The sequence below is a fragment of the Melanerpes formicivorus genome, unplaced genomic scaffold (assembly GCF_026170545.1).
Source record: "Melanerpes formicivorus ecotype bairdi unplaced genomic scaffold, bMelFor1.0.p_v2 SCAF_34, whole genome shotgun sequence".
NCBI classification, from domain to species: Eukaryota; Metazoa; Chordata; class Aves; order Piciformes; family Picidae; genus Melanerpes; species Melanerpes formicivorus.
In genome coordinates, this window is record NW_027142386.1 from 5,797,487 (window position 1) to 5,821,169 (window position 23,683).

Here is a 23,683-nt window from a genome sequence, read left to right on the forward strand (position 1 = left end):
CATGGTTCCAGATTCCGTGCGGTGTCAGAGGCAGTGCCCACGCAGTGCTGAACCTGTCTCTGTGCCAGTGAGCAGTGGCAGTCCCCATGCAGGGCTGTGCAGTGCCAGTCCCAGTCCCATGCAGTGCCAGTGCCAATTCTGTACAGCACCGGTCTGGGTGCAGTGGCAGCCTCTTGTGCACTCCGGGTGCCAGTCCGGGTGCACTGCCAGTCCCGATGCCAGTGCCCCTGCAGCGCCGTGCAGTGCCAGCCCCGTGCAGCGCCGGTCCCGGTGACGGTCCCACTCCGCGCCGCCGCCGCTCGGTGCCGCCCCCGCCCCCTGCGTCCGCCCCCCGCGCTCCCGCCTGGGCTCTCCGGGACTCTGCGGGGCCGTTCGAGGCCGCAGAGCGGACGCGGCGATGGCGCTGCCGGGGCCGCCCCGCTCCTGCCTCCTGCTGACGGCCGCGCTGCTGCCGCTGCTGCCCCTCGGGGCTGCCCCGGGCCCCGCCGCGCCGCCCGCGATCAGCGACGCCGAGATCGAGGAGTTCCTGCGGGGCTTCCTCGGGCCCGGGGGGCGCGGCGACGGCGACGAGGATGGGGACGGCACCGACCTGGGCTTCGGCACCGACCTGGGCGCTGCCATTGATCTGGGCATCGGCACCGGCACCGACATGAGCACCGGCACCGACCTGGGCACCGGCACCGGTCAGCGAACGGCATCGGCACCACGAGTTGGAGCTGCCCCGGCAGCGGGCACCGGAGGGGATCCCACGGGGCTGTGGGGCGGTGGGGCTCGGGGGGCAGAGGGACGCGGGGCAGGGGCTGGGGGACAGTGGGTGTGGGGCAAGGCTGGGGAGGCAGGGGGAGTGGGTACAGAGCGGGGGGGGGGTGTGGGTGGGCAGTGGGGTTTGGAGCACAGCTTGCGGGGCGGGGGGGAGTAGGGATAGGGTTTAGGGGGCAGTGGGGTTGGGGGACATCCCCCCCAGGCCGCCCTTGGCCACCCTGCTTCTTGCCCCCTCCCCCCAGGCTCCTCCGAGCCGGTGATGGAGCCTGGGAAACCCAAGAAGGGGAAGAAGGAAAAACTTCCAAAACCTACCAAGAAACCCAAGGAGAGACCCCGCGGCTCCAAGAAGGACAAGGACAGGGACAGGGACAAGGGCAAGGGCAAGGACAAGGACAAGGACAAGGACAAGCCCCCCAAGAAACCCAAGGAGAAACCCCCAAAAGGCTCTGAGAAGCCCCCAAAAGGCTCCAAAAAGGCCAAGGAGAAGCCACCCAAAGCCTCCAAAAAACCCTCTGGCAAGAAGCCACCGCAGCCATCCCCCAGCGCCCCCCCGGAGTCCCCCCGGGGCAAGGACACCGAGGGGACATCCCCCGAGCAGCATCTGCCCTATGAGGAGAAGGATGGAGGTGGCTGGGATGGAGGTGCCCGAGGTGAGTCTGGGGGGACACAGTGTTGGGGGTGTCGGGGTGGTCACACCAGGGGTGTCACCCCGTGTCCCGTTCGGCCCCCGGCGGCCCTCTGTGGCTTTGCTCCCCGCGGGGGTCCCCTGTGTCTCCCACAGCCTTCCCCCGCCGGGAGGGCTGCTCGGCGGTGGTGGCACTGCCAGCTCCTCGCTCATTCTCCCCCTGCAGAGGAGCTGGAAAAGCCACCAAGTGAGCCCTGGCGCCTGGGCAAGGACTGGCACCCTGAGCCCGAGCCTGGTGAGTGCCCTGCACCCAGGGCCACCTCCCTGTTCCCTGATGCTGCTTCCCTGCAACTCCCTGTGCCCCAGTGCCACCTCCCTGCACCCCAAGGCCATCTCTCTGTCCCCAAGTGCCACTTCCTTGGGCCCTGTTGTCACCTCCCTGCTCCTCGCTGCCATCTCCCCGCACCCCAGAGCCCTCTTTCGGTGCCCGTGTCACAGCCTCTGCATCTTTGGGGCTAATCTCCCTGTTCCCAGGGGACACTGCCCTGCATCCCAGGGCCACCTCCCTGTACCCAAATGCCACCTCCCTGCTCCCCAGCGCCCCCTCCCCACACGTGGCACGTCCCCTGCGCCCCTTCCCCACGTGTCCCCCTCCCGGCAGAGGTCCCCGAGGAGCCGGAGCCCCCCACTCTGGACTACAACGAGCAGCTGGAACGGGAGGACTACGAGGACTGTATGGTGCCAGGGCGCGGGTTGGGGGCACTGCCAGGGTCCCTTGGCCTGCAGGCAGGGGGTGTTCCCTCCACCCGGCACCCCCAAAGCTCTGTCACCCTTTTGTGTCCCCAGTCGACTACGTCCGGCGGCAGCAGAAGCCTCGCAAGCCGCCGAGCAGGAGACCGGAGAGGGTCTGGCCCCAGCCCGAGGAGCCACGTCAGTGGGGGAGGGGACAGAGCGGGGGCTGGCACCACTCGCGGGGGTGGGGAGGGGCAGTCCCCAGCCTTGGGAACCAAGGGGAGCAGCATCTGGGGGCTGCCCAGATCCTGGGTGCTCAGGGGGACTGCAAAGAGGCATGGGGGGTGGGGACCCCAGGGGGCTTGGGCACCCTACAGGGTCTTGGGGATCCCTGGAGGTACAGAAGGGTCCTGTATGGGGACCCCACAGGGGCACAGGGGACCCCGCCAGGACAGGAGGATCGTACAGGGGTGCAGGGGACCCCACAGGGATGTAGGGGACCCTGCAGGGTCATGGGGATCCTGTAGGGGTACAGGGGACCCCACAGGGACTTAGGGGACATGGGCACCCCATAGGGACTCAGTAGAAGTGTGGGGATCCCCATAGGGACATGGGGATCCCATTAAGGGCAAGCTGACTCTGGGGGGACACAGGGGGACCCCACAGGGACACAAGGACCCCCTCATCCCCACCATGGCCTCTTTCATGCTCCCCAGCGAAGCGGGAGGAGCCCCCAGCCCCACCCCAGCCACCCTCCCTGCCCTTCCCTGTGACTGAAGGGGACTACGAGGAGGGCTTCGAGCTGCCTGACTACGACGACTGTGAGTGACAAACCAGGGGGCACCCCGGGACCCCCACCCCTGGGGGGCTCTGCCTGGCCCCACAGTCAGAGATTCCCTCTGCTAGGCTCTGCCAGTGGCCTGCACCCCTGCACCCCCTCTTTGCCCTCTGTCCCCCACTGCCTGAAGGGGTGGCCCAGGCTCTCCTTTTGCCCCCCACAGTGGGGTACCCCCTGCCCCCACCCCCAAAGGCCAGGAAACACCCAGACAAAGGAGAGGAGATGGAGACAGACGAGGAGAAACTGAAACCTGGTGAGAGGGGGGTGGCACATCCCTGGGGGGGATGGCACATCCCTGGGGGCTGGCACACCCTCAGGCTGAGTGGCACAGCCACATAGTGGGCAGTATGTCCCCAAGGTGGGTGGCACATCCCAGGGGTTGGTTGGTGGCACATCCTCAGCATGGGTGGCACATCCATGGGATGCATGGCATGTCCCCAGGTAGCACATCTCTGGGCAGGTGGCACAGCCATGTGGTGGGTGGGATGTCCTCCGGGGTGGGTAGCACACCCCAAGGGCTGAGTGGCACATCCCTGTGGTGGGCAGCAGGTCCCTGGGGTGGGTGGCACATCCATAGGGCAGGTGGCACGTCCCTGGGGTGGGTGGCACATCCATAGGGGGCAGGTGGCATGTCTCTGGGGTGGGTGGCATGACCCCAACAGCCTCTCTCCTCTCCAGGGAAGCCCAAGAAAGATGGCAGCAGCAAGGAGGAGGAGGAAGACCCCTGGGAAGAGAAGGGCCAGGACCACAAAAGTGAGTGCCAGCTCTCGGTCCCGGTCCCCTCAGCCCTGTCCCTGACCCCTCAGTCCTGTCCTCAGCACCCCGCCAACCCCACCCCCCCCGTGTCCCTTTCCCAGGAAAACACAAAAAACCAGGGGGGAAGAAGCCAGGGACGGATGAAGACGAATGGACCCCCCCGGAGAAGATAAGTGAGTGCCCCCATTCCAGGGTGGCAGTGGGCACCCCGCTGCAGTCTGGGGGTATGCCCACCACCTGCGCCCCCTCTCCCCCCCCGTCCCCAGGCTGTCCCCCCCTCGGCCTGGAGTCGCACCGTGTCGAGGACGACCAGCTGCTGGCCTCCTCCATGCTGCGCCACGGGCTGGGCGCCCAGCGCGGCCGCCTCAACATGCAGGTGAGGCTCATCCGCGCCCCCCGTGCCCACCACCCGTGCCCACCACCCGTGCCGGAGGACGCCCCTCCAGCCCCAGCCCACGTCCCTCCCCCTGCTGTCCCCGCCGCAGGCTGGCACCAACGAGGAGGACTTCTTCGACGGGGCGTGGTGCGCCGAGGACGACAGCAGCCGAGCGCAGTGGCTGGAGGTGGACAGCAGGCGCAGCACCAAGTTCAGCGGCGTCGTCACCCAGGGCCGCGACTCCCAGATCCAGTAACGGCCGGGGGCGGCCGGGAGGGGACAGACGCGGGGAGAAGTTCGGGGGTCGCCCCGCCCCAACCTGTCCCCTTCGCTCCCGCAGTGAGGACTTCGTCACCAGCTTCTACGTCGGCTTCAGCAACGACAGCCAGAACTGGGTGATGTACAGCAACGGCTACGAGGAGATGGTAGGGGAGCCGCGGGCGGCTGCTGGGGGGGCAGTCAGGACGCCCAGGCCCCGGTGACCTCTCCCCCCCGCCCTCGGCAGAAGTTCTACGGCAACGTGGACAAGGACACGCCGGTGCTGACCGAGTTCCCCGAGCCGGTGGTGGCTCGGTACATCCGCATCTACCCGCTGACCTGGAACGGCAGCCTCTGCATGCGCCTGGAGGTGCTGGGCTGCCCCCTCTCCGGTAAGGGCACCCCGGGACAGCGCCCGAAGCGGGCTGGGGGTGTTGGGGGGGTGGCACCTCCCCAGCCCCCACTCCCTGTGCCCTCTGCAGCCGTCAGCAGCTACTACACCCAGCAGAACGAAGTCACCTCCAGTGACAACCTGGACTTCCGCCACCACAGCTACAAGGACATGAGGCAGGTGAGCGGCTCCCCGGGACGGGGCCCTCTGTGCTGAGGGGGCACTGCCACGCGGAGGGGGCACTCCCACGGGGGGGAGCATCCCGGTGGGGGTGGCTCAGGCCCCCAAGCGCTGCCTCCCTCAGCTGATGAAGGTGGTGAACGAGGAGTGCCCCAGCATCAGCCGCATCTACAGCCTGGGCAAGAGCTCCCGGGGGCTGAAGATCTACGCCATGGAGATCTCTGACAACCCTGGCGAGCATGAGCCAGGTGAGGGGGGGGCAGGTGACCAGGACCCCGCTGCAGGCAGCGCTCTGGGCAGCAGGGTGACCGCTGCCCACCCCCCCAGGGGAGCCGGAGTTCCGGTACACGGCAGGGCTGCACGGCAACGAGGCGCTGGGCAGGGAGCTGCTGCTGCTGCTGATGCAGTTCCTGTGCAAGGAGTACAAGGATGGCAACCCCCGCGTCAGGAGCCTGGTGGCGGAGACCCGAATCCACCTGGTGCCAGCCCTCAACCCCGACGGCTACGAGCTGGCACGAGAGGCGGTGAGCATGGCAGAACCAGGCAGGCATGGCAGAGCCAGGCAGGCATGGCAGGGGGTGAGTGGGTGGTGAGAGAGGGCAGGAGGAGTGGGACAGGGTGGTGGAGCAGGAGGGGACCATGGGGCAGCTACAGCTGGCTTGTGCCCAGCAGGGCTTGGTGGGTAGTGAAACGTCCTTGTGTTATGGAAAGCAGGAGGAGAAACTTCTTGGTGTGAGGCTGCTGGAGGCCTGGAGCAGGCTGCCCAGAGAGGTTGTGGAGTCTCCTTGGGTGGAGAGCGTCCAATCTCCCCCTGGCCCAGCTGGGATGTGGGAGGAGTCCCTGCCCATGGCAGGGGACTGGAACTGGATGAGCTTTAAGGTCACTTCTACCTCAAACCATTCTAGGACCCTATGGCAGGGTGCTGGGACAGGGAAGCAGGGCACTGGGACAGCAGAGCAGGGGGATGAGACAGCAAGGAGGTGGATGGGGCAGGACAGAGCAGGGGTGGTGGAAGGGATGAGACGCAGGACACCAAGATGCTTCCCTCAGGCTCACTGCTGCCCTGGGCTGCCCACAGGGCTCCGAGCTGGGCAACTGGGCACTGGGCCACTGGACCGAGGAGGGCTACGACCTGTTTGAGAACTTCCCCGACCTGGCCTCAGCGCTGTGGGCAGCGGAGGAGCGGAAGCTGGTGCCACACAAGTTCCCCAACCACCACATCCCCATCCCGGAGCACTACCTGGCGGAGGATGCCACAGTGAGCCACAGCCCTGGGGCATGGCAGCAGGGGGGTGCCAGGGAGGGGGTGGCTCATGGCACCGTGTCCCCCTTGCAGGTGGCAGTGGAGACCCGAGCCATCATGGCATGGATGGACAAGAATCCCTTCGTGCTGGGAGCCAACCTGCAGGGCGGGGAGAAGTTGGTGTCCTACCCCTTTGACACTGCCCACCCCATCAAGGAGGTGCCAGCAGGCACCCCGGATGACTACGAGGACAGCCCCGAGCTGCAGGAGACCCCTGACCATGCCATCTTCCGCTGGCTTGCCATCTCCTATGCCTCTGCCCACCTCACCATGACCGAGACCTTCCGCGGCGGCTGCCACACACAGGACATGACCAACGGCATGGGCATCGTGCAGGGAGCCAAGTGGCACCCCCGGGCTGGCAGTAAGTCGTGTGGGCTGGGGGCTGCCCACCCCTTGCTGCCACAGGTGAAGGTGCCAGGGTGGGTGCTGGGTGCTTTTGTTTCCAGGCATGAACGACTTCAGCTACCTGCACACCAACTGCCTGGAGCTCTCCATCTACCTGGGCTGTGACAAGTTCCCCCACGAGAGTGAGCTGCAGCAGGAGTGGGAGAACAACAAGGAGTCTCTGCTCACCTTCATGGAGCAGGTCGGTGCCGGGCCACGCTGGGCATGGGCACCAGTGCCCACTCTGCCCCATGCTAATCCTCGCACCCTTGTCCCATACCCAGGTTCATCGGGGCATCAAGGGCCTGGTTACAGACCAGCAGGGAGAGCCCATTGCCAATGCCACCATCGTGGTGGGGGGCATCAACCACCACGTCCTGACAGGTAGGAGGGTGCAGGTCACAGGCACAGCCCTGGGTGGCACAGTGCTGGGTGGCCGGGTGAACAGTGCCACAGCCAGCTGGCAGCCAGTCACCAGTGGCATCCCCCAGGGATCAGTGCTGGGCCCTGTCCTCTTTAACATCTTCATTGATGATCTGGATGAGGGGATGGAGTCAGTCATCAGCAAGTTTGCAGATGACACCAAGTTAGAAGCAGATGTTGGTCAGTTAGAGGGTGGAAAGGCTCTGCAGGGGGACCTCGACCGGCTGGACAGATGGGCAGAGGCCAACAGGATGGCATTCAACAAGTCCAAGTGCCAGGTGCTGCACTTTGGCCACAACAACCCCAGGCAGAGCTACAGGCTGGGGTCAGAGTGGCTGAGAGCTGCCAAAAAGACAGGGACCTGGGGGTGCTGATTGACAGCTGCCTGAACATGAGCCAGCAGTGTGCCCAGGTGGCCAAGAAGGCCAATGACCTCCTGGCCTGCATTAGCAACAGTATGGCCAGCAGGAGCAGGGAGGTCATTGTGCCCTGTGCTCTGCATTGGTTAGGCCACACCTTGAGTCCTGTGTCCAGTTCTGGGCCCCTCAGTTTAAGGACATTGAGAGACTTGAAGGTGTCCAGAGAAGGGCAACAAGGCTGGGGAGAGGCCTTGAGCACAGCCCTGTGAGGAGAGGCTGAGGGAGCTGGGGTTGTTTCGCCTGGAAAAGAGGAGGCTCAGGGGAGACCTCATTGCTCTCTACAACTACCTGAAGGGAGGTTGTAGCCAGGAAGGGGTTGGTCTCTTCTCCCAGGCAGCCAGCACCAGAACAAGAGGACACAGTCTCAGACTGCACCAGGGGAGGCTTAGGCTGGATGTTAGGAAGAAGTTCTATACAGAGAGTGATTGCCCATTGGGATGTGCTGCCCAGGGAGGTGGTGGAGTCACTGTCCCTGGAGGCATTCAAGTGGGGATTGGACGTGGCACTTGGTGCCATGGTCTAGTCATGAGGTCTGTGGTGACAGGTTGGACTCGATGATCCTCGAGGTCCTTTCCAACCTTAGTTACACTGTGTACTGTGTGATACTGTGTGTGCCGGGGGGCACAGCGCCGGGGGGCACAGCACCACCTCCTCCTCACATCCTGCCCCCCTCAGGCAGCGCCGGGGACTACTGGCGCATCCTGAACCCGGGCGAGTACCGCGTGTGGGCGCGGGCCGAGGGCTTCAACCCCAGCGTCAAGACCTGCACCGTGCTCTACGACATCGGAGCCACGCAGTGCAACTTCGTCCTGGCCCGCTCCAACTGGAAGCGCATCCTGGAGATCATGGCCCTCAACCAGCAGCGGCCCCTGGGCGCCCGGCAGCGCCTGCGCCAGCGCCAGCGCCTGCGGCTGCAGCGCCTGCAGCGCCTCACCACCACCCCCGCGCCCACCACCGCCGCCCCCGCGCCCTCTACCGCTCTGCCCTTCAGCAGCACCACTGCCTACGTGCCCTGGAGCCAGGAGCCACCCACGGCTGGCACCTGGGAGATGGAGGTGGAGACGGAGGTGGTGACGGAGCTGGTGACAGAGACGGAGGCCTGGGAAGCGGGCACGGCGCCAGCGCAGCCTCTCACCACGGCGGAGAGCTACACAGTCAACTTTGGGGACTAGGATGTGCTCAGCACCACCAGCTGGGTGGGCACAGCCCCTTTGGTCTCACCTGCCAACAGGCCCTGGCACACCTCCTGGAGCACCCGGCCCTGGGTGGGCTCTGGGTGGGCTTCAGCCCCTCCCAGCCGTGCCCTGCCAGTGCTGGCCCCGAGGGCTGGCTGGCTGCAGAGTGTCACCCTTCCAGGGCAGGAAAGGACACACTGCCCTGCCCCTTGCCCTGGACATGGAGGGGGGCAAAGCAGGACCCAGCCCTCAACCCACAGGCAAGGAGCAGCAGGGGTGGTGCCACTCTCCAGGGCAGGCCCCAGGCGGAGGCTGGCATGATCCCTCCGTGCCCTCCACACAGGATTTTGTTACACAAATAAATTGTTATATTGGTATCAGCAGCTCCATGCCAGCCCTCCTGGGGGGTAAACAGGCAGTGGGGGCACCCCCTGAGGTGCCAGGGCGTTGTCAGGTCCGTGCCCTGCCCGCTCAGTCAGTGCCCAAGCTCCATGTCCCCGGTGTCCTCCTCGGCCCCGAAGCCAGAGAAGCTGATGGGCTGGCAGCTGAGGTCACGCAGGTTGATGAGGCAGGCAGTCTGCGTGGCACTGAAGGCTGGCACTGTCACCAGCAGCACCCTCTGCCCGTCCTCCCCTGCAACGACAAGGTGGGCATCAGGCACAGAAGAGCCCAAGGGGCAGCCCTGGGCCCGGGTGGGGGGCTGTGTGTCTCACCTTCCAGCAGCTTGGACTGGAAGCTGGGAGCGTTGCCGCAGAAGTAGACGTGGGGGCAGTGGGTGAGGATGAAGGGGTCGGACTGGTAGAAGGGGTAGCAGCCTGGGGGGACATGGAAATGAGCAGAGGAACTGCACCCAGCCCCCCTGGGGGGGGTCCAACACCCCCCAGCCTCGGCAGCCCCCCAGCCCTCACCCTACCCAGGGTATCTGGGGCTGTGGGGCAGATGTGTCCTGCCAGCAGTGTCCACTCCAGGATCTCCAGGTAGTCCTCCATGCTGCTGTACTTGAAGATGTCGCTGATGTTCTGGCCTGAGGTCCCCAGAAACCTAGGCAGGAGAGGGGTGGAGGCTTTACCTGCTGTGCCCTGCCCCATGCTCCCATGCCAGCAGCAGATGGCAAAGAGCTGGTGCCACAGCAGGCTGCCATCCAATGCTTTAGGTTGGAAGAGACCTTCCAAGGTCATCCCTGCAGCCAGCAACCAGAGCAGGCTGCTCAGAGCCCCTAACAACCTGACCTGGGATGGTAGCAGCCATGGGGCAGCTGCCACCTCTCTGGGCACTCTGGGCCAGGCTCTCACCACCCTCAGTGTCACCACCCTCTCCCTTCTCTCCAGTCTCAGTCTCTCTTACTGAGGCCAAACCATCCCCCCTTGGCCTGTCCCAACAGGCCCTGCTGTGAACTCTGCCCCCAGCTTTCCATTCAGTCCTCAAAGCACTGCAAGGCCACCAGAAGGTCTCCTGGAGCCTTCTCCAACCCCAACCCTCTCAGTCTGACCTCAGCAGAGGGCTTCCAGCCCTTGGATGATGTCTGTGGCCCATGGCCAGGCTCAGCTCTTCCTGTCCCCTCCAGCTGGGCACACACCCTGCAGCTCTCCAGCTCTGCAGTCTGTCCCCAGGTTTCTCCTCAGCCCCTCTCTCACCTGACCCCCTCCACGGTGGCCTGGTAGGGGTTGGTGACCAGCTGCAGCGTCGAGTAGGTGCGGGAGAGGGGCAGCATGCAGTGGTGCAGGGGCTGCTGGGGCAGGGTGTAGTTGGTGGGGTCAAATTCTCCGGGCATCACGTCCACGGGCACCGAGCTCTGCGGGCACAGCGGGGCTTACCGGGCGGCCAAACCACTGCCAGGGGGGCTCAGGGCAAAGCCCCCGCAGGCTCTGCCTGCTTCCCCAGGCTAGCTCCCACCACTCCTCTGCAGGAACCCCCTGGTGGCTTCACCACAGATGCCAGAACAGGGCTCTGAAGTGGGCACTGCACCACCTCCCCTTCTCCCTGCACTCCTGCCTGGCACCGGTTGCAGCGCTCAGAGGGAGGCTGGGGCTGGCCTAGAGCACTTTGCCACCCCAGATGCCCCAGCTGCGGGCACCTCCCCCAGCAGGTACTACCCAAAGCTCTGGCCAACTCCATCCTGCTCCAAACACTCACACAAAGCTGCAGCAGGATCTCATCCAGCATCTTCACAGCCTCCACGCTCGCTGCCTGCGTCTTCTTGGTCAGGTACTTGGCCTGAGCCAGTGAAGAGATGGTGAAAGGAGGACTCTATGCCAGCTCCAGCCCCTCCATGCCCACCCCAGCCCCTCCACACCAGCCCTGGCCCCTCCATGCCCACCCCAGCCCCGGCCCCTCCAGCCCCGCCCCAGCCCCAGCCCCGCCCTGGCCCCAACCCCTCCCTAGCCCCAGCCCCTCCAGCCCCGCCCCAGCCCCAGCCCGGCCCCAACCCCTCCCTGGCCCCAGCCCCTCCAGCCCCACCCCAGCCCCTCCACACCCGCCCCAGCCCCGCCCCAGCCCCAACCCCTCCCTGGCCCCAGCCCCTCCAGCCCCGCCCCAGCCCCAGCCTCTCCACGCCCACCCCGGCCCCTCCAGGCCCGCCGCGGCCCCCCAGGACTCCCCGTGGCAGGCTGGGGCTGCAGCCCCCTGCCCCCTACCTTGTTGAGGGTGTCCCTGCTCTGGGTGTTTTGGCTCAGCAGGTTCCCTGCCAGGATGACGCGGGAGATGCGAGCAGCGCAGCTCTGCTGGCCCTCGGCACCCAGCTGCCCTGTGACCACATCCACCAGCAGCTGGGTGCCCAGCAGGGACTCCCCACTCCCACTGCCCAGCCCCAGTCCTGACACCAGCAGCACAAACCTGGGGGAAGAGGTTGGGGCAGCACTGGCATCACCAAGGGCAACAGGATGGGGTTCAAGGGCTGGGTCCTGCCCTTGGGTCACAACCACCCCAGGAAGGCTCCAGGCTGGGGGCAGAGTGGCTGCAAAGTGCCCAGCAGGAAAGGCCCTGGGGGTGCTGGGTGCCAGCAGCTGGGGAGGAGCCAGGGAGTGCCCAGGGGGGCAAGGAGGGCAGCAGCAGCCTGGCCTGGAGCAGCAGTGGGGCAGGCAGCAGAAGCTGGGGCAAGAGAGATGGGGAAGGGTCTGGAGAACAGGGCTGGGGAGGAGCAGCTGGAGGGGTTGAGGCTGGGGCAGAGGAGGCTGAGGGAGAGCTCATTGCTCTCTGCAGCTCCTGAGAGGAGGCTGGAGCCAAGTGGGGGTTAGGCTCTGCTCCCTAGGAACAAGTGATGGGAGGAGAGGAAATGGCCTCAGGCTGTGACAGGGGAGGTTCAGGTTGGACATGGAGAACAATTTCTTCCTGGAAAGGTTTGTCCAGGCCTGGCCCAGGCTGCCCAGGGCAGTGGTGCAGTCCCCAGCCCTGGAGGGGTTTCAGAGCTGCCCAGTTGTGGTGCTGCAGGCCCTGGGTTGGTGGTGCCCTGACAGTGCTGGGTTCAGGGCTGGACTGGCTGAGCCTAAAGACCTTTCCCAACCTAAACCATTCCATGTTTCTCTAATGCCTGCCCTCACCACGATGCTAACAGCGAGGAGCTTAAGTGAGCCAGGAGCGAGGGGCACAAAGCCCTGCCCACCATCACTCTGTTGGCACAAGGCCCCCAGGGCTGAGGGGTGTGGCAGGGCACAGGCTGGCAGCCCCACTGGGACTCACTGGTCTGAGCTGGGCCCTTCCCAAGGTGGCTGCTGGGGCAGGTCAGCAAAGCAGTGATCCTCCACCAGGAACTTGCCGTTGTCCTGCTCCGAGCCGTACACAGCACAGATGGTCCCTAGGGCACAGAGTGGGCAGTCAGCCCCCAGCTGGCACTGCCAACTGGTGGCTGCCACCATCCTTCCCTACCTGTCACCAGCCTCTGCACCTCCACAGTTCCTTCCAGCTTGGTCCTCTGCAGTTCATCCTCCAGGATCAGCTCATCAGAGGGGTGGATGTACTTGGGCAGGGGTGGCTGAGGCACCAGGTTGTGCTGGGGGGGGGCACAGGACAGAGCAGGCTGTGACAAATGTAGCCATGGGCCCTTCCCCCCCTCCAGACAAACCCTGCTCACACAAACAAGAGCCTGGCTGTGACTCACCAAAGCCACTGGCACAGGCCCCAGCAGCCCAAGCCAGGGGTGGCTCTTGGAGCTGTCACCAGGCTGATTCCACTGAACCCTTGAGCCTGTGGCTCCCTGGCCAAGCTCTGCTCTGCAGTGCCCACCCTGCTCCTGCCAGCTGGGTGAGGAGTAGGCTCCAGGCTCTAAACTTCCCAATGTGCCCCCCCAGGCCAGCTGGCACTGGGCACCACACAGGGGTGGTGAAGCTTCCCTGAAGGCCTCCCTCAGCCTCCTCTCCCGCAGCAGGGGAGGTTCACTCTGGCAACCCCACTGGCACTAAGCCCTCTCAGGGCAAGAAAAGCAGCCCCAGCTGTGGGATGGCACTGAGAGTGGTGGCATTTAGGGAGAAGGCACAGAGGAGACAATAAAGAGTCAGAGCCCTGGCACAGCTCCCACTGGCTCAGGCGGGAAGCAGTGGGAAGGCAGTCGAGGTCCCGACGCCAGCTGGCACAGAGCCTCCAGAGCTGTGCTGGGAAGGTGCCCCCAGGGGGGACTGTCCCCAGCCTTACCTCCTCACTGATCTCCTGCAGGATGGAGGGCTGCAGCTGCATGGCCTTGAAGAGGGTCCCCACCACACAGCACTTCTCCCCAGCACGCAGCTCACAGAGCTTCCTGATGGCCACCTCGGGCCCTGCGGAGACACAGGAGGGCTGCCAGGCCTGGAGGTCGGATATGGGGGAGGGGGTGGGGAACACACTGAGCCCTCTCACTGCCCCTGGCCAAAGTGAGTGATGGCATGAAGGAAGCTTTTTGGTTGGAAGAGACCTTTCAGCTCATCCACTCCAACCCTGAACCTGGCACTGCCAACCCCTGGCCCTCAGCACCACAGCTCTGGAACCCCCCCAGGGCTGGGGACTGCACCACTGCCCTGGGCAGCCTGGGCCAGGCCTGGACAAACCTTTCCAGGAGGAAATTGTTCCTCATGTCCTCCTCTTCTCCAGCTGCCTCAGCTGCTCCTCCCCAGCCCTGCTCTCCAGACCCTTCCCCAGCTCTCTTGCCCTTCTCTGGCCCTGCTCTAGCCCTCAAAGTCCTTCTGGCAGTCAGAGCCCAACCCTGACCCCAGGCTTCCAGCTGTGGCCTCCCCAGTGCCCAGCCCAGGGGCACAATCCCTGCCCTGCTCCTGCTGCCCACCCCACTGCTGCTCCAGGCCAGGCTGCTGCTGCCCTCCTTGCCCCCCTGGGCACTCCCTGGCTGCTCTCCAGCTGCTGGCACCCAGCACCCCCAGGGCCTTTCCTGCTGGGCACTTTGCAGCCACTCTGCCCCCAGCCTGGAGCCTTCCTGGGGTGGTTGTGACCCAAACCAGGACCCAGCCTTTGACCTTGTTGAGCCTCATCCCATTGGCCTCAGCCATGGCTCCAGCCTGGCCAGGACCCTCTGCAGAGCCTCCCAGGCTGCAGCAGATCAGTTCCTACCCAGCCTGGCTCCTGCACAGGCACTGGGCTGCAGCAGGAATCTACATGTGCAGGCCAGATGGGGCCAGTGGAGCAGCTCAGAGCCAGCCCTGCCTGCAGGCATTTCCTCTGCGTGTGGGGGGAGCAGCTGGGTCACAGCAGGGGCTGGGGGACCCACAGCACCCACTCACCACCCAGCACAGGGTCCTGAGCTCCCACTGGGCACACAGGGCCAGGTCTGCCCAGGAAGGGAGGGTGCACAGGTGCTGGAGTGTCCTGCTGGGTCCAAGGGGCTGTCCCTGCTTCCCATCCAGGAGGCAACACAAACATCCCACTTGGATCTGGCAGGCAAAGCATACTGCTCACCTCCACCTTGTGCAGCCCCTGCCTGGGATCCCTGATGGAAGCTGGGCATTTGGGAAGGTCTGGGGACGCTGACAGCTGTTGGGGAGTGGCACAAAGAGATCCTTTGGCTTCAGCCAGGGATCTACAGGGGGGGTTGGCTGGAAGAGATCTTAAAGCTCGCTGAGTCCAGCCCTGAGCCCTGCACTGCCAGGGCACCACCCCCCCATGGCCCTCAGCACCACAGCTCCAGGGCTCTGGAACCCCTCCAGGGCTGGGGACTGCACCACTGTCCTGGGCAGCCTGAGCCAGACCTAGACAACCCTTTCCAGGAAGAAATTGCTCCTCATGGCCAAGCTAAACCTCCTGTGCAGCAATTTCAGGCCTTTCCCTCTGGTCCTGTTGTTTGTGCTCACCTCACTGCATCCTCCCCTCAGGAGCTGTAGAGAGCAGTAAGGTCTCCCCTCAGCCTCCTCTTCTCCAGGCTGAACACCCCCAGCTCCCTCAGCTGCTCCTTACAGACCTACAGTTGAGGTGAGTCCTACCCATGCCCCAGGAGGTGCAGTCCTAGCCCAGCACTGCACTCACAGCCAGCAAAAGGTGCAGCTTCTTCCCCACAAGCTGAGCCCCAAACTTCTCACCATGAAGGACCCAGAGACACTTAAGTCCTCCCTGTACGTGCTGCAGGACTTTCCCTTCCTGGCTGAACACAGCCACTGAAACCCTCCCCCCCACCCCGAGCCCCGAGGTCTGGGCAGGGGGCTGGGCTGGCACAGTGAGTGCTGCTGGGCTCCTCTTCCAGAGCAGCCCTGCCACAGCCACCACCCAGCTGTGGGGTGGGCAGTGGGCTGCCATTCCCACCCCCCTGCACACTGTCCCGTGGCTGCTGAATGTGACCCTTTGCGGTGGGACACAGCCACCACAGGCTCAGCAGGGCCAGAACAGAGTTTATCAGCTCCAGGAATGAAAACAAGCTCCAGGAGGAGGCTCCAGCCCAGCTTCAGCCTCTCATTCTTGGCCCTAACCCTGAAGGGCCGAGTCTGGGGGGGGTTGTGCTTTGCAGATGTTGCCTGCAAGCTCTTCCCCCCTGCGCCAGGCAACCCCCCAAAAACTCATCCCACGGCAGGAGGCTGAGTGGTGGAGCTGTACAAACCCGAGGGCAGCAGGACAAGGGCCGGCAGCGGTGCGGCACAGCCCCGGGCCCTGGCCGAGCTCCGCCCTGGGCTCCGCGGCGCCGGGGAGGGGAAGAAAAACAGCCGGCGGGCCCCGAGGCTTCCCAAGAAGGGCAAAGCCGAAAGCCTGGCCGGCCAGGGACGGGGGGCGTCGGAGCAGAGGCTTCCCCGGGCTGGGAGCACCGGCTGGGGGCCACTCCCGGGGCCCCTGTGGGTGGGAGCAGCAGCGCAGGGACCCCATCCCCAGACCGCCCCGGGCTGGGCCAGGAAGTGCCCCCCCAGCACCTCACTTCCTGGCCAAGGCTCCCTCGACAAAACCGGTGGTAAACTCCTGACCACAGATGGAAACTCTGATGGGGCCTGGGGAGCACAAATGCCACCCCCACTCCTCCCTGCCCGGGGTGAGAAACGCTGGGGCAACATCAGGGGCAGAAACTGTCCCCCCAAACCCAGCCGTGGGCAGTGTGAGCCCCTCGTGGAATCACTGAGTCACTCTGAGAGCATCCAGTCCAACCATGACCGAACTCTGCCAAGGCTAGGGCTGCCCCATGGCCCTCAGCACCACATCTGGGCAGCTCTGGAACCCCTCCAGGGATGGGAGCTCCACCACTGCCCTGGGCAGCCTGGGACAGTGCTGAGAACCCTTCCAGTAGTTTCTTCCAATGCCCAACCTGAGCCTCCCCTGACACAGCCTGAGGCCATTTCCTCTCCTCCCATCACTTGTTCCTAGGGAGCAGAGCCCAACCCCCACCTGGCTCCAGCCTCCTCTCAGGAGCTGCAGAGAGCAACGAGCTCTCCCTCAGCCTCCTCTGCTCCAGCCTCAACCCCCCCAGCTGCCTCAGCTGCTCCTCCCCAGCCCTGCTCTCCAGACCCTTCCCCAGCTCTCTTGCCCTTCTCTGGCCCTGCTCCAGCCCTCAAAGTCCTTCTGGCAGGCAGAGCCCAACCCTGACCCCAGGCTTCCAGCTGTGGCCTCCCCAGTGCCCAGCCCAGGGGCACACTCCCTGCCCTGCTCCTGCTGCCCACCCCACTGCTGCTCCAGGCCAGGCTGCTGCTGCCCTCCTTGGCCCACTGGGCACTCCCTGGCTCTTCTCCAGCTGCTGGCACCCAGCACCCCCAGGGCCTTTCCTGCTGGGCACTTTGCAGCCACTCTGCCCCCAGCCTGGAGCCTTCCTGGGGTGGTTGTGACCCAAGGTCAGGATCCAGCCCTTGAACCCCATCCCGTTGCCCCACCAGGACCCCAGGTCCCTCTCTTCTCTGCTCTGCACCAGCTCAGTCCACAACCTCTACTGGTCCCTGGGGTCATTATTCCCCAGGTGCAGGACTCTACCCTTGTCCTTGCTGGCTTTCATGCCCAGCTCTGCACCACATCGCGGCGTGGCACAGCCGGAGGTGGCGTCACCACTCCTGCCAGCTCAGCGCCACCACCGGCCTGGGCGGCAGCGCCCTCCGCGCCCTCACCCGGCTCAGGCAGGAGGGCAGCTGACCCCCGAGGGACCCCAGGGCCGCGTGCCCAGCCGTGCCCTCCCGCCCTGGGCCGGGGCCCCCGCTCACCCCCACTGGCGGCGCGCCCGGCGCTGCAGCAGCGGCCGCATCTGCGCCAGGCGCGCGGCGTAGACGTGGGCGTACTGCCGGCCGAAGCTGCGCTGGCCCAGCCGGAAGGGCTGCGAGCAGTCGGCGTAGGCCGACACCGGCACCCTGCTGAAGGTGCAGGCCTGGCTGGAGGGGGGGGCCCAGCAGGCCCCGGGCCGTGGGGGGAGCCTCTGCCGAGAACATGGCGAACGCCGGGCCGGGAGACGCGGGGCTGGGCGCCGGGGGGGGCTGGAAAAGAAGAGGACAAGAGACAGGCAAAGGAAGGATGCTGCCTGGTTAGGCACTCACGCTCAGCACCCCCGCTCCGAACCCCTCCTTAGAGTCAGACACCCCCCCCAAAATGACCCCCTCTTCCCCCCCCCCAAATGCAAACCAGCTCCAGGTCTATCCCCACCCACACCTCCCCATCTCGTTTCCCTCCTTTCCAACCCCAGGCCACTCTCCAGCTGCCAGGAAACCCCCCCAGACCCTGTGAATGGCTCCCCAAAAGCAGCCCCCCCCCCCCCACTGACCCCTCACACCCCCCCCAAATGCAAACCAGCTCCAGGTCTAACCTCCCAACCACCTCACCTCCCCCAACCACCTCACCTCCCCCAACCACCTCACCTCCCCACCTCGTTTCCCTCCTTTCCAGCCCCAGGCCACTCTCCAGCTGCCAGGAAGCCCCCCCCCAGACCCTGTGAATGGCTCCCCAGAAGCAGCCCCCACACCCAAACTGACCCCCCCCAACTGCAAACCAGCTCCAGGTCTAACCTCCCACCCCCAACCACCTCACCTCCCACCTTGTTTCCCTCCTCTCCAGCCCTCAAGCTGCCAGGAAGATCCCCTAGCCACCCTTCCCCAAAGCCACAGCCCAGCAGCAGCTCCCCCCCAGATACAGCCTGGCCACAGGACTGCTCTGGGACCACCCCCCCCCCGCCCTCCAAATGCACCCTGCACAGCACCCTGGCACCAGGACCCCCCAGGCACTAAGAACCCTGCTCCCCCTGGCACCAAATCCCCCCCCCAAGGCTAAGCTTACAAAATGCTCTGACCCAAGACCACCCCCAGACTCTGAACACCATCCCTAGCACAGGGATCCCCCCCAGCCCCAGGGGATCCCCTCCCCCCCCCCCCCCCAACCAGCTCCTAGCACCAGGACCCCTCACAGCAGCAGGCTCCTATAGGGACCCCACAGCTCCTTCCCACCCCTGCCCCAAACCAGGCTCCCTCGGGGCACCCCCTGGCACAGAGACCCCACCTCGGGCTAGCAGGACCTCCCCAAAGCACCTCCTGGCACCAGGGACCCCCAAGGACATCACCGCCCCTGCACACCACGGCCCGGGGCACCCCGAGACCCCCCCCCAAAGAGCAGGACTCAGCAGCGACCCCCCCCCAGCACCCACCCCCCCAGGAGCAACTCCCGAGCAAGAGCCCTCCCCAGGCCACCCCTGGTAGAGCCCCGCGCACAGACACCCGCTCAGGGCGGCAGGACCACCCCAAAACACCCTGGGCCAAGACCCCCGCCGGCAGCAGGACCCTTTCGGGACCCCTCAACCCTTCCCAGCCCCTACCCCCGACCCAGGGCTCCCTTCGGACCCACCGAGGAGGCCACAGACCCCCGGGAGCCCCCACGGCTCCTGGCCCTCAGTCCCTCAGAGCCCCCCCGGCGGCAGGTCACGGACGGGGACAAGGCTGGGCGGGGGGAAGGGAGCGGCGGCAGCGCGGAGGGGCTGGGGGAAGGGGAGAGGAAAGGGCGCGAAAGCCGCAGCGGCGCCCGCCGGAAGTGACGACAGGGGCGGGGCGCGCGGCCGCCACCGCGGGAGGGGCGGGGCGAGGCGAGGGCGTGACCGTGGCGCCGGGACCGAGCCCGGGGAGCGCAGCGGGACCGAGCCTGGGGAGCGAGCCCCGGGAGCGCAGCGGGACCGAGCCCGGGGAGCGAGCCCCGGGAGCGCAGCGGGACCGAGCCCCGGGAGCGAGCCCCGGGAGCGCAGCGGGACCGAGCCCCGGGAGCGCAGCGGGACCAGGATCCTCCGAGGCGCCGCAGAGCCCACACGGGGCCAGCGTCACCCCGGGGCAAGAGCTGGACCTGTCCCCTCCAGCCGGATCAGGCTGCCCAGGGCCGCAGCAAGGCTGATCTCGGAGTGCCTGCAGGGATGGGACCTCAACCACAGCCGCCCTGGGCAGCCTGTGCCAGGCTCTCCCCACCCTCACTCTCAACAATTTCTTCCTCATCTCCATTCTCAGTCTCCCCTCTCCCAGCTCAAAGCCATTATCCCTCAGCCTGGCACTCCCAGCCCTTGTCCAGAGTCCCTCCCCAGCTCTCCTGGAACCCTTCAGGTACTGGAAGGCTGCTCTGAGGTCTCCCTGGAGCTTTCTCCAGGCTGAACAGCCCCAACTCTCCCAGCCTGTCCCCACAGAGTGAGATTCTCCAGCCCTCTGAACATCTTGGTGGCCACCTCTGGACAGCAGGTCCAGGTCTCTCTTGTGCTGGGGTCCCATATCTGAACACAGCCCTGCAAGTGAGGAGTAGGATCCCCTCTCTCCATCTCTGGCAATGGGCACTGGCAGCCCACAAAGCCTATTGCTGGCTCCTGTCCAGCTTCTCCCCTACCCCTGGTGTCCTTGTGTCTCCTGAACCCCCAATCCTTGCCCCTACCCCTGCTGCCCCCCTCCTGCTTCACCCTGACCCCAGCTGTGCCCTGTCTCCCAGCTGACCTTCAGCATGGCACTGACCCCCTAGGACCCATGGAGCCTGGGAAGGGCAAGGGACATCGGGACTGACCCCTGGAGCCCATGAGGAGCCAGTCCCACTCCCACCTCCCACCCCACGCCTCGGGGTCTTGTGGCTGTCCCTCGTGGGGTACCCACACACAGCTCCAAACAGGCTGAGGGCTTTGTGCCATCAGCAGCACCCAGCTCCTGTGGCCTGGGACTTGCAGGGGCTCAGGGTAGTTCTGGGGGGGGCTTAGGCAGGGGCCCCCACTGCCACGGGGCGGAGGTGTGAGGGAGGAAGGGGTTTGGCCAGCAGCTCTCTCTCCATTTTAAGGGTTTTTGGGTTTCTGTGGCTCTGAGTGGTGCAGCTTTCCCCACAGCCTGCTCCCCAGGCTATAAAAGCCAGCAGGGTGGGATGTGCTGCCTGCCACCCGCTGCTGTCACCTTCTGCTGTCACCCTTTGCAGGGGGCTGGTCATGGCTGCTGCCTTCCTCTTGGTGCTGTTGGCAGTGGGAGGTAATGGGGATCCTTCCTGCCCCGTGTCTGGGGGAGCTGGGAGGGGGTATCATCAGGACAGGCAGCCCAGGGTTGAAGGGGACACATGGGAGTGGCATGGGGATGGCATGGGGACAGGGAGGATGGCAGCCTGAGGGGCAAGGTGTTTGTGGATGGGAGCACAGGGCCTGTGTGGGGACCTGGGGATGGCAGGGCAGGAGTCTGCGTGGGGATGGGCACCGTGGGGCAGGGGGCATGGGGGGGGGGCAGGGGGGGTGTGTGTGGACTTGGGGATGATGGGGACAGGGTTGGTGTGGGGACAGGCACATAGGGCTGGCAGGGACAGGGTCCATGTGGGGACCTTAAAATAGTTGAGGTCTTCCTGGGCACAGGCACCCAGGGATGGGGGCCAGGCAGGAGGGGTGGCAGGGACAAGGTCTGTGTGGGGTCCTGGGGCTGGTGGGGACAGGAGGACATGGGGCCAGGCAGGGGGGGTGTCAGGGCAGCAGGGATGGGGCTGTGAAGGGTTGAGCACCCAGGGCTGGCAGGGACAGGATGTGTGTGGGGACAGTCTGGGCACCTCTGGGGCACACAGGGAGCTCAGTGCCAGGCTGTGTTTGCTGTCCCTGTCCCCACTCAGTGGTGCAGGCTGTGGACCCCAAGCCCTGCCAGGGTGACCTTGCAACGTGGTGCCAGGACATGGCCCTGGCCAGGAGGTGTCACAGGGAGCAGGAGTGCCATGAGCTCTGGGACAGCCTGGCCAAGGTGAGCAGCAGCCATGGGGCAGCCTCCTGCTGCTGTTGGGGCCGTGCCAGGGCCCTGGCACAGCTCTGAGGGTCTGCCTTGCGTCCCTGCAGCAAGACCTGGCCAAAGGGGACACGGCTGATGGGGACACGGCTGATGAGGACGTGGCTGATGAGGACGTGGCTGATGAGGACGTGGCTGATGGGGACGTGGCTGATGGGGACGTGGTGGCAGCAGGCAAGAGCAAGAAGTGCATCCTGTGCACCAAAATCCTGCAGCAATTGAAGGCCATGGCAGGGAAGGACCCCGATGAGGTGAGGGCTACGCGGGGTACAGGGTGTGGGGGCACGGGTCCCACCCACAGCCCCGATGCCATCGGAGCTGTCCGTCCCGGCAGGCGGCGGTGGAGGCGGCCCTGACCAAGGTCTGCCGGGGGCTGGGCAAGCGCCTGGGCCGCGTCTGCAAGCGGCTGGTGAGGAAGCACCGGGAGGAGCTCACGGAGGCGCTGCTGGGCGCGGAGCAACCCCGCGCCGCCTGCGCTGCCATCGGTTTCTGCCCGGCCTGAGCGCGGCCAGCACCGGCCCTGCAGTGGCACCCCGCATCCTGCACCCCGCATCCTGCACCCTGACCCTGAATCGTGCATCCTGCACCCCGCATCCTGCACCCTGACCCTGAATCGTGCATCCTGCACCCCGCATCCTGCACCCTGACCCTGAATCGTGCACCCTTCATCCCACACTCTGACCCTGCGTCCTGCATCCTGACCCTGCATCCTAACCCTGCACCCTGACCTTGCACCTTGACCCTGCACCCTGACCCTGCACCCTGACCCTGCATCATACATCCTGCACCCTGCATCCCTCACTCTGACCCTGCACCCTGACCCTGCACTCCACATCCTGCACCCTGACCCTGCATCCCACATCCTGCACCCTGACCCTGCATCCCACATCCTGCACCCTGACCCTGCACCCTGACCCTGCATCCCACATCCTGCACCCTGACCCTGCACCCTGACCCTGCACCCTGACCCTGCATCCTGCACCCTGACCCTGCATCCCACATCCTGCACCCTGACCCTGCACCCTGACCTTGCACTCCACATCCTGCACCCTGACCCTGCATCCCACATCCTGCACCCTGACCCTGCATCCTGCACCCTGACCCTGCACTCCACATCCTGCACCCTGACCCTGCATCCTGCACCCTGACCCTGCACTCCACATCCTGCACCCTGACCCTGCATCCCACATCCTGCACCCTGACCCTGCATCCTGCACCCTGACCCTGCACCCCACATCCTGCACCCTGACCCTGCATCCCACATCCTGCACCCTGACCCTGCATCCTGCACCCTGACCCTGCATCCCACATCCTGCACCCTGACCCTGCACTCCACATCCTGCACCCCGCATCCTGCACCCCGCATCCTGCACCCCGCATCCTGCACCCTGCACCCCATATCCTGCATCCCACACTCTGACCCCGCATCCTGCACCCCGACCCTGCATCCTGCACCCTGACCCTGCACCCCACATCCTGCACCCCGACCCTGCATCCTGCACCCTGATGCTGCACCCCACATCCCATGTCCTGCACCCCTCATCTGGAGCCCCATATGCCATATCCCACACCCTGCACCCCTCACCCTGCACCACACATCCTAGACCCTGCATCCCAGTGCTGCACCCCACATCCTGCACCTGAAATCCCACACCCTGTGGACTGCACCCCACACCCTGCATCCAGTCTCACATCCCAATCCTACCTCCCACATCCTGCACCCCAACCCAGGATGCATCCTGATCCCACAACCTGCATCCCACATTTCCACACCTCCTATTCCCTGTACCCTGCACCCACCCGGGGCTGGGAGGGCTCTTGGGGGTCCTGTGCCTGCAGGACCTGCACCTTTCCAGGGTGGGGGTGACACAGGGAACCCCAAAACACATCCTGGAGGGGGGAAATGCTGGAGGAGCCACTTTGGCTGGCACCTGGGCTGGGGTCAGGGGGTGACAGTGGGCCCCAGCTCACTGCTCCCCCCTTGTTGTCTCTGCAGCCAGCTCCCAGTGCCCCAACCCTTCCCAGCCACCCCAGGCCCTGTGTCCCACTCCCCACAATAAAGCATCTGGTCCTGAGCCACTGCCTCTGCTGGGAACAGTGGCACTGACACCCCCTGTGCTGGGCTGTGCGAGGAGCTGGTCCCTTAGGCTGGGGGGGGGGTCCTCTGTGCTGGGGACGTGCCAGCCCCATGGAGACCCTGGGTGCTGGGGGGGGGGGCAAAGCCCAGGCTGAACGGAGCCACCTCCCTCCCTGGGGGCGCTGCTGGAAGGAGGAGATGCCCTGTCTGGGGGGATGGGGACCTTGGGCACAGGGGCCAGTGCAGGGCTGACCCCAGGAGCCTTGGGGACAGGGTCCCTGTGGGGCACAAGGGGACCTTGAGAACAAGGCCTGGGGGGGGGGCTCAGGAGGGGGCTGGGATCAAGGTGGGGCCCAGCAGGGGGGCTGTGGGGACA

At 65.7% G+C, this 23,683-nt stretch overlaps 3 protein-coding genes across 4 annotated transcripts; 2 read left to right on the forward strand and 1 right to left on the reverse strand.

Moving 5' to 3' along the window:
• The first annotated feature begins 359 nt into the window (after positions 1–359).
• On the forward strand, positions 360–9,002 carry AEBP1 (AE binding protein 1). Its single transcript, XM_068156662.1, has 21 exons — positions 360–683; positions 1,005–1,412; positions 1,614–1,682; positions 2,049–2,120; positions 2,234–2,317; positions 2,836–2,940; positions 3,121–3,210; positions 3,636–3,710; positions 3,815–3,886; positions 3,980–4,089; positions 4,199–4,341; positions 4,430–4,514; positions 4,595–4,739; positions 4,830–4,918; positions 5,043–5,166; positions 5,246–5,442; positions 5,997–6,176; positions 6,255–6,585; positions 6,671–6,810; positions 6,893–6,992; positions 8,126–9,002. The coding sequence occupies exons 1-21, from the start codon at positions 398–400 to the stop codon at positions 8,620–8,622; spliced, it is 3,402 nt and encodes a 1,133-aa protein (XP_068012763.1). The 5' UTR covers positions 360–397; the 3' UTR covers positions 8,623–9,002.
• Positions 8,971–18,971, reverse strand: POLD2 (DNA polymerase delta 2, accessory subunit). Its single transcript, XM_068156664.1, is given in 12 exon segments — positions 8,971–9,258; positions 9,339–9,440; positions 9,539–9,666; positions 10,260–10,417; positions 10,759–10,839; positions 11,259–11,457; positions 12,301–12,415; positions 12,487–12,610; positions 13,249–13,368; positions 17,195–17,374; positions 17,376–17,462; positions 18,817–18,971. Coding segments are annotated over 11 exon segments (1,407 nt in total). The 5' UTR covers positions 17,418–17,462; positions 18,817–18,971; the 3' UTR covers positions 8,971–9,100.
• A 247-nt stretch (positions 18,972–19,218) lies between these two features.
• On the forward strand, positions 19,219–23,306 carry LOC137450301 (antimicrobial peptide NK-lysin-like). Of its 2 annotated transcripts, XM_068156666.1 has the most exons (5): positions 19,219–19,553; positions 20,395–20,444; positions 21,064–21,188; positions 21,281–21,481; positions 21,565–23,306. In XM_068156666.1, the coding sequence occupies exons 2-5, from the start codon at positions 20,405–20,407 to the stop codon at positions 21,730–21,732; spliced, it is 534 nt and encodes a 177-aa protein (XP_068012767.1). In that variant the 5' UTR covers positions 19,219–19,553; positions 20,395–20,404; the 3' UTR covers positions 21,733–23,306. The 2 variants fall into 2 exon arrangements, with proteins under 2 accessions (XP_068012767.1, XP_068012766.1); XM_068156665.1 differs by lacking the exon at positions 19,219–19,553 and having other exon boundaries at positions 20,249–20,444.
• Positions 23,307–23,683: the final 377 nt, after the last annotated feature.

What these genes read in the sequence shown, in the direction of transcription:
- AEBP1 (XM_068156662.1), top strand. Translation starts at nt 398, where the DNA reads ATGGCGCTGCCGGGGCCGCCCCGCTCCTGCCTCCTGCTGACGGCCGCG. An exon ending in GCGGCCGCCTCAACATGCAG is followed by an intron (nt 4,090 to 4,198) that starts GTGAGGCTCATC and finishes TCCCCGCCGCAG; the next exon opens with GCTGGCACCAACGAGGAGGA. An exon ending in GTGGCACCCCCGGGCTGGCA is followed by an intron (nt 6,586 to 6,670) that starts GTAAGTCGTGTG and finishes TTTTGTTTCCAG; the next exon opens with GCATGAACGACTTCAGCTAC.
- LOC137450301 (XM_068156666.1), top strand. Translation starts at nt 20,405, where the DNA reads ATGGCTGCTGCCTTCCTCTTGGTGCTGTTGGCAGTGGGAG. An exon ending in GGTGCTGTTGGCAGTGGGAG is followed by an intron (nt 20,445 to 21,063) that starts GTAATGGGGATC and finishes GTCCCCACTCAG; the next exon opens with TGGTGCAGGCTGTGGACCCC. An exon ending in TCTGGGACAGCCTGGCCAAG is followed by an intron (nt 21,189 to 21,280) that starts GTGAGCAGCAGC and finishes GCGTCCCTGCAG; the next exon opens with CAAGACCTGGCCAAAGGGGA.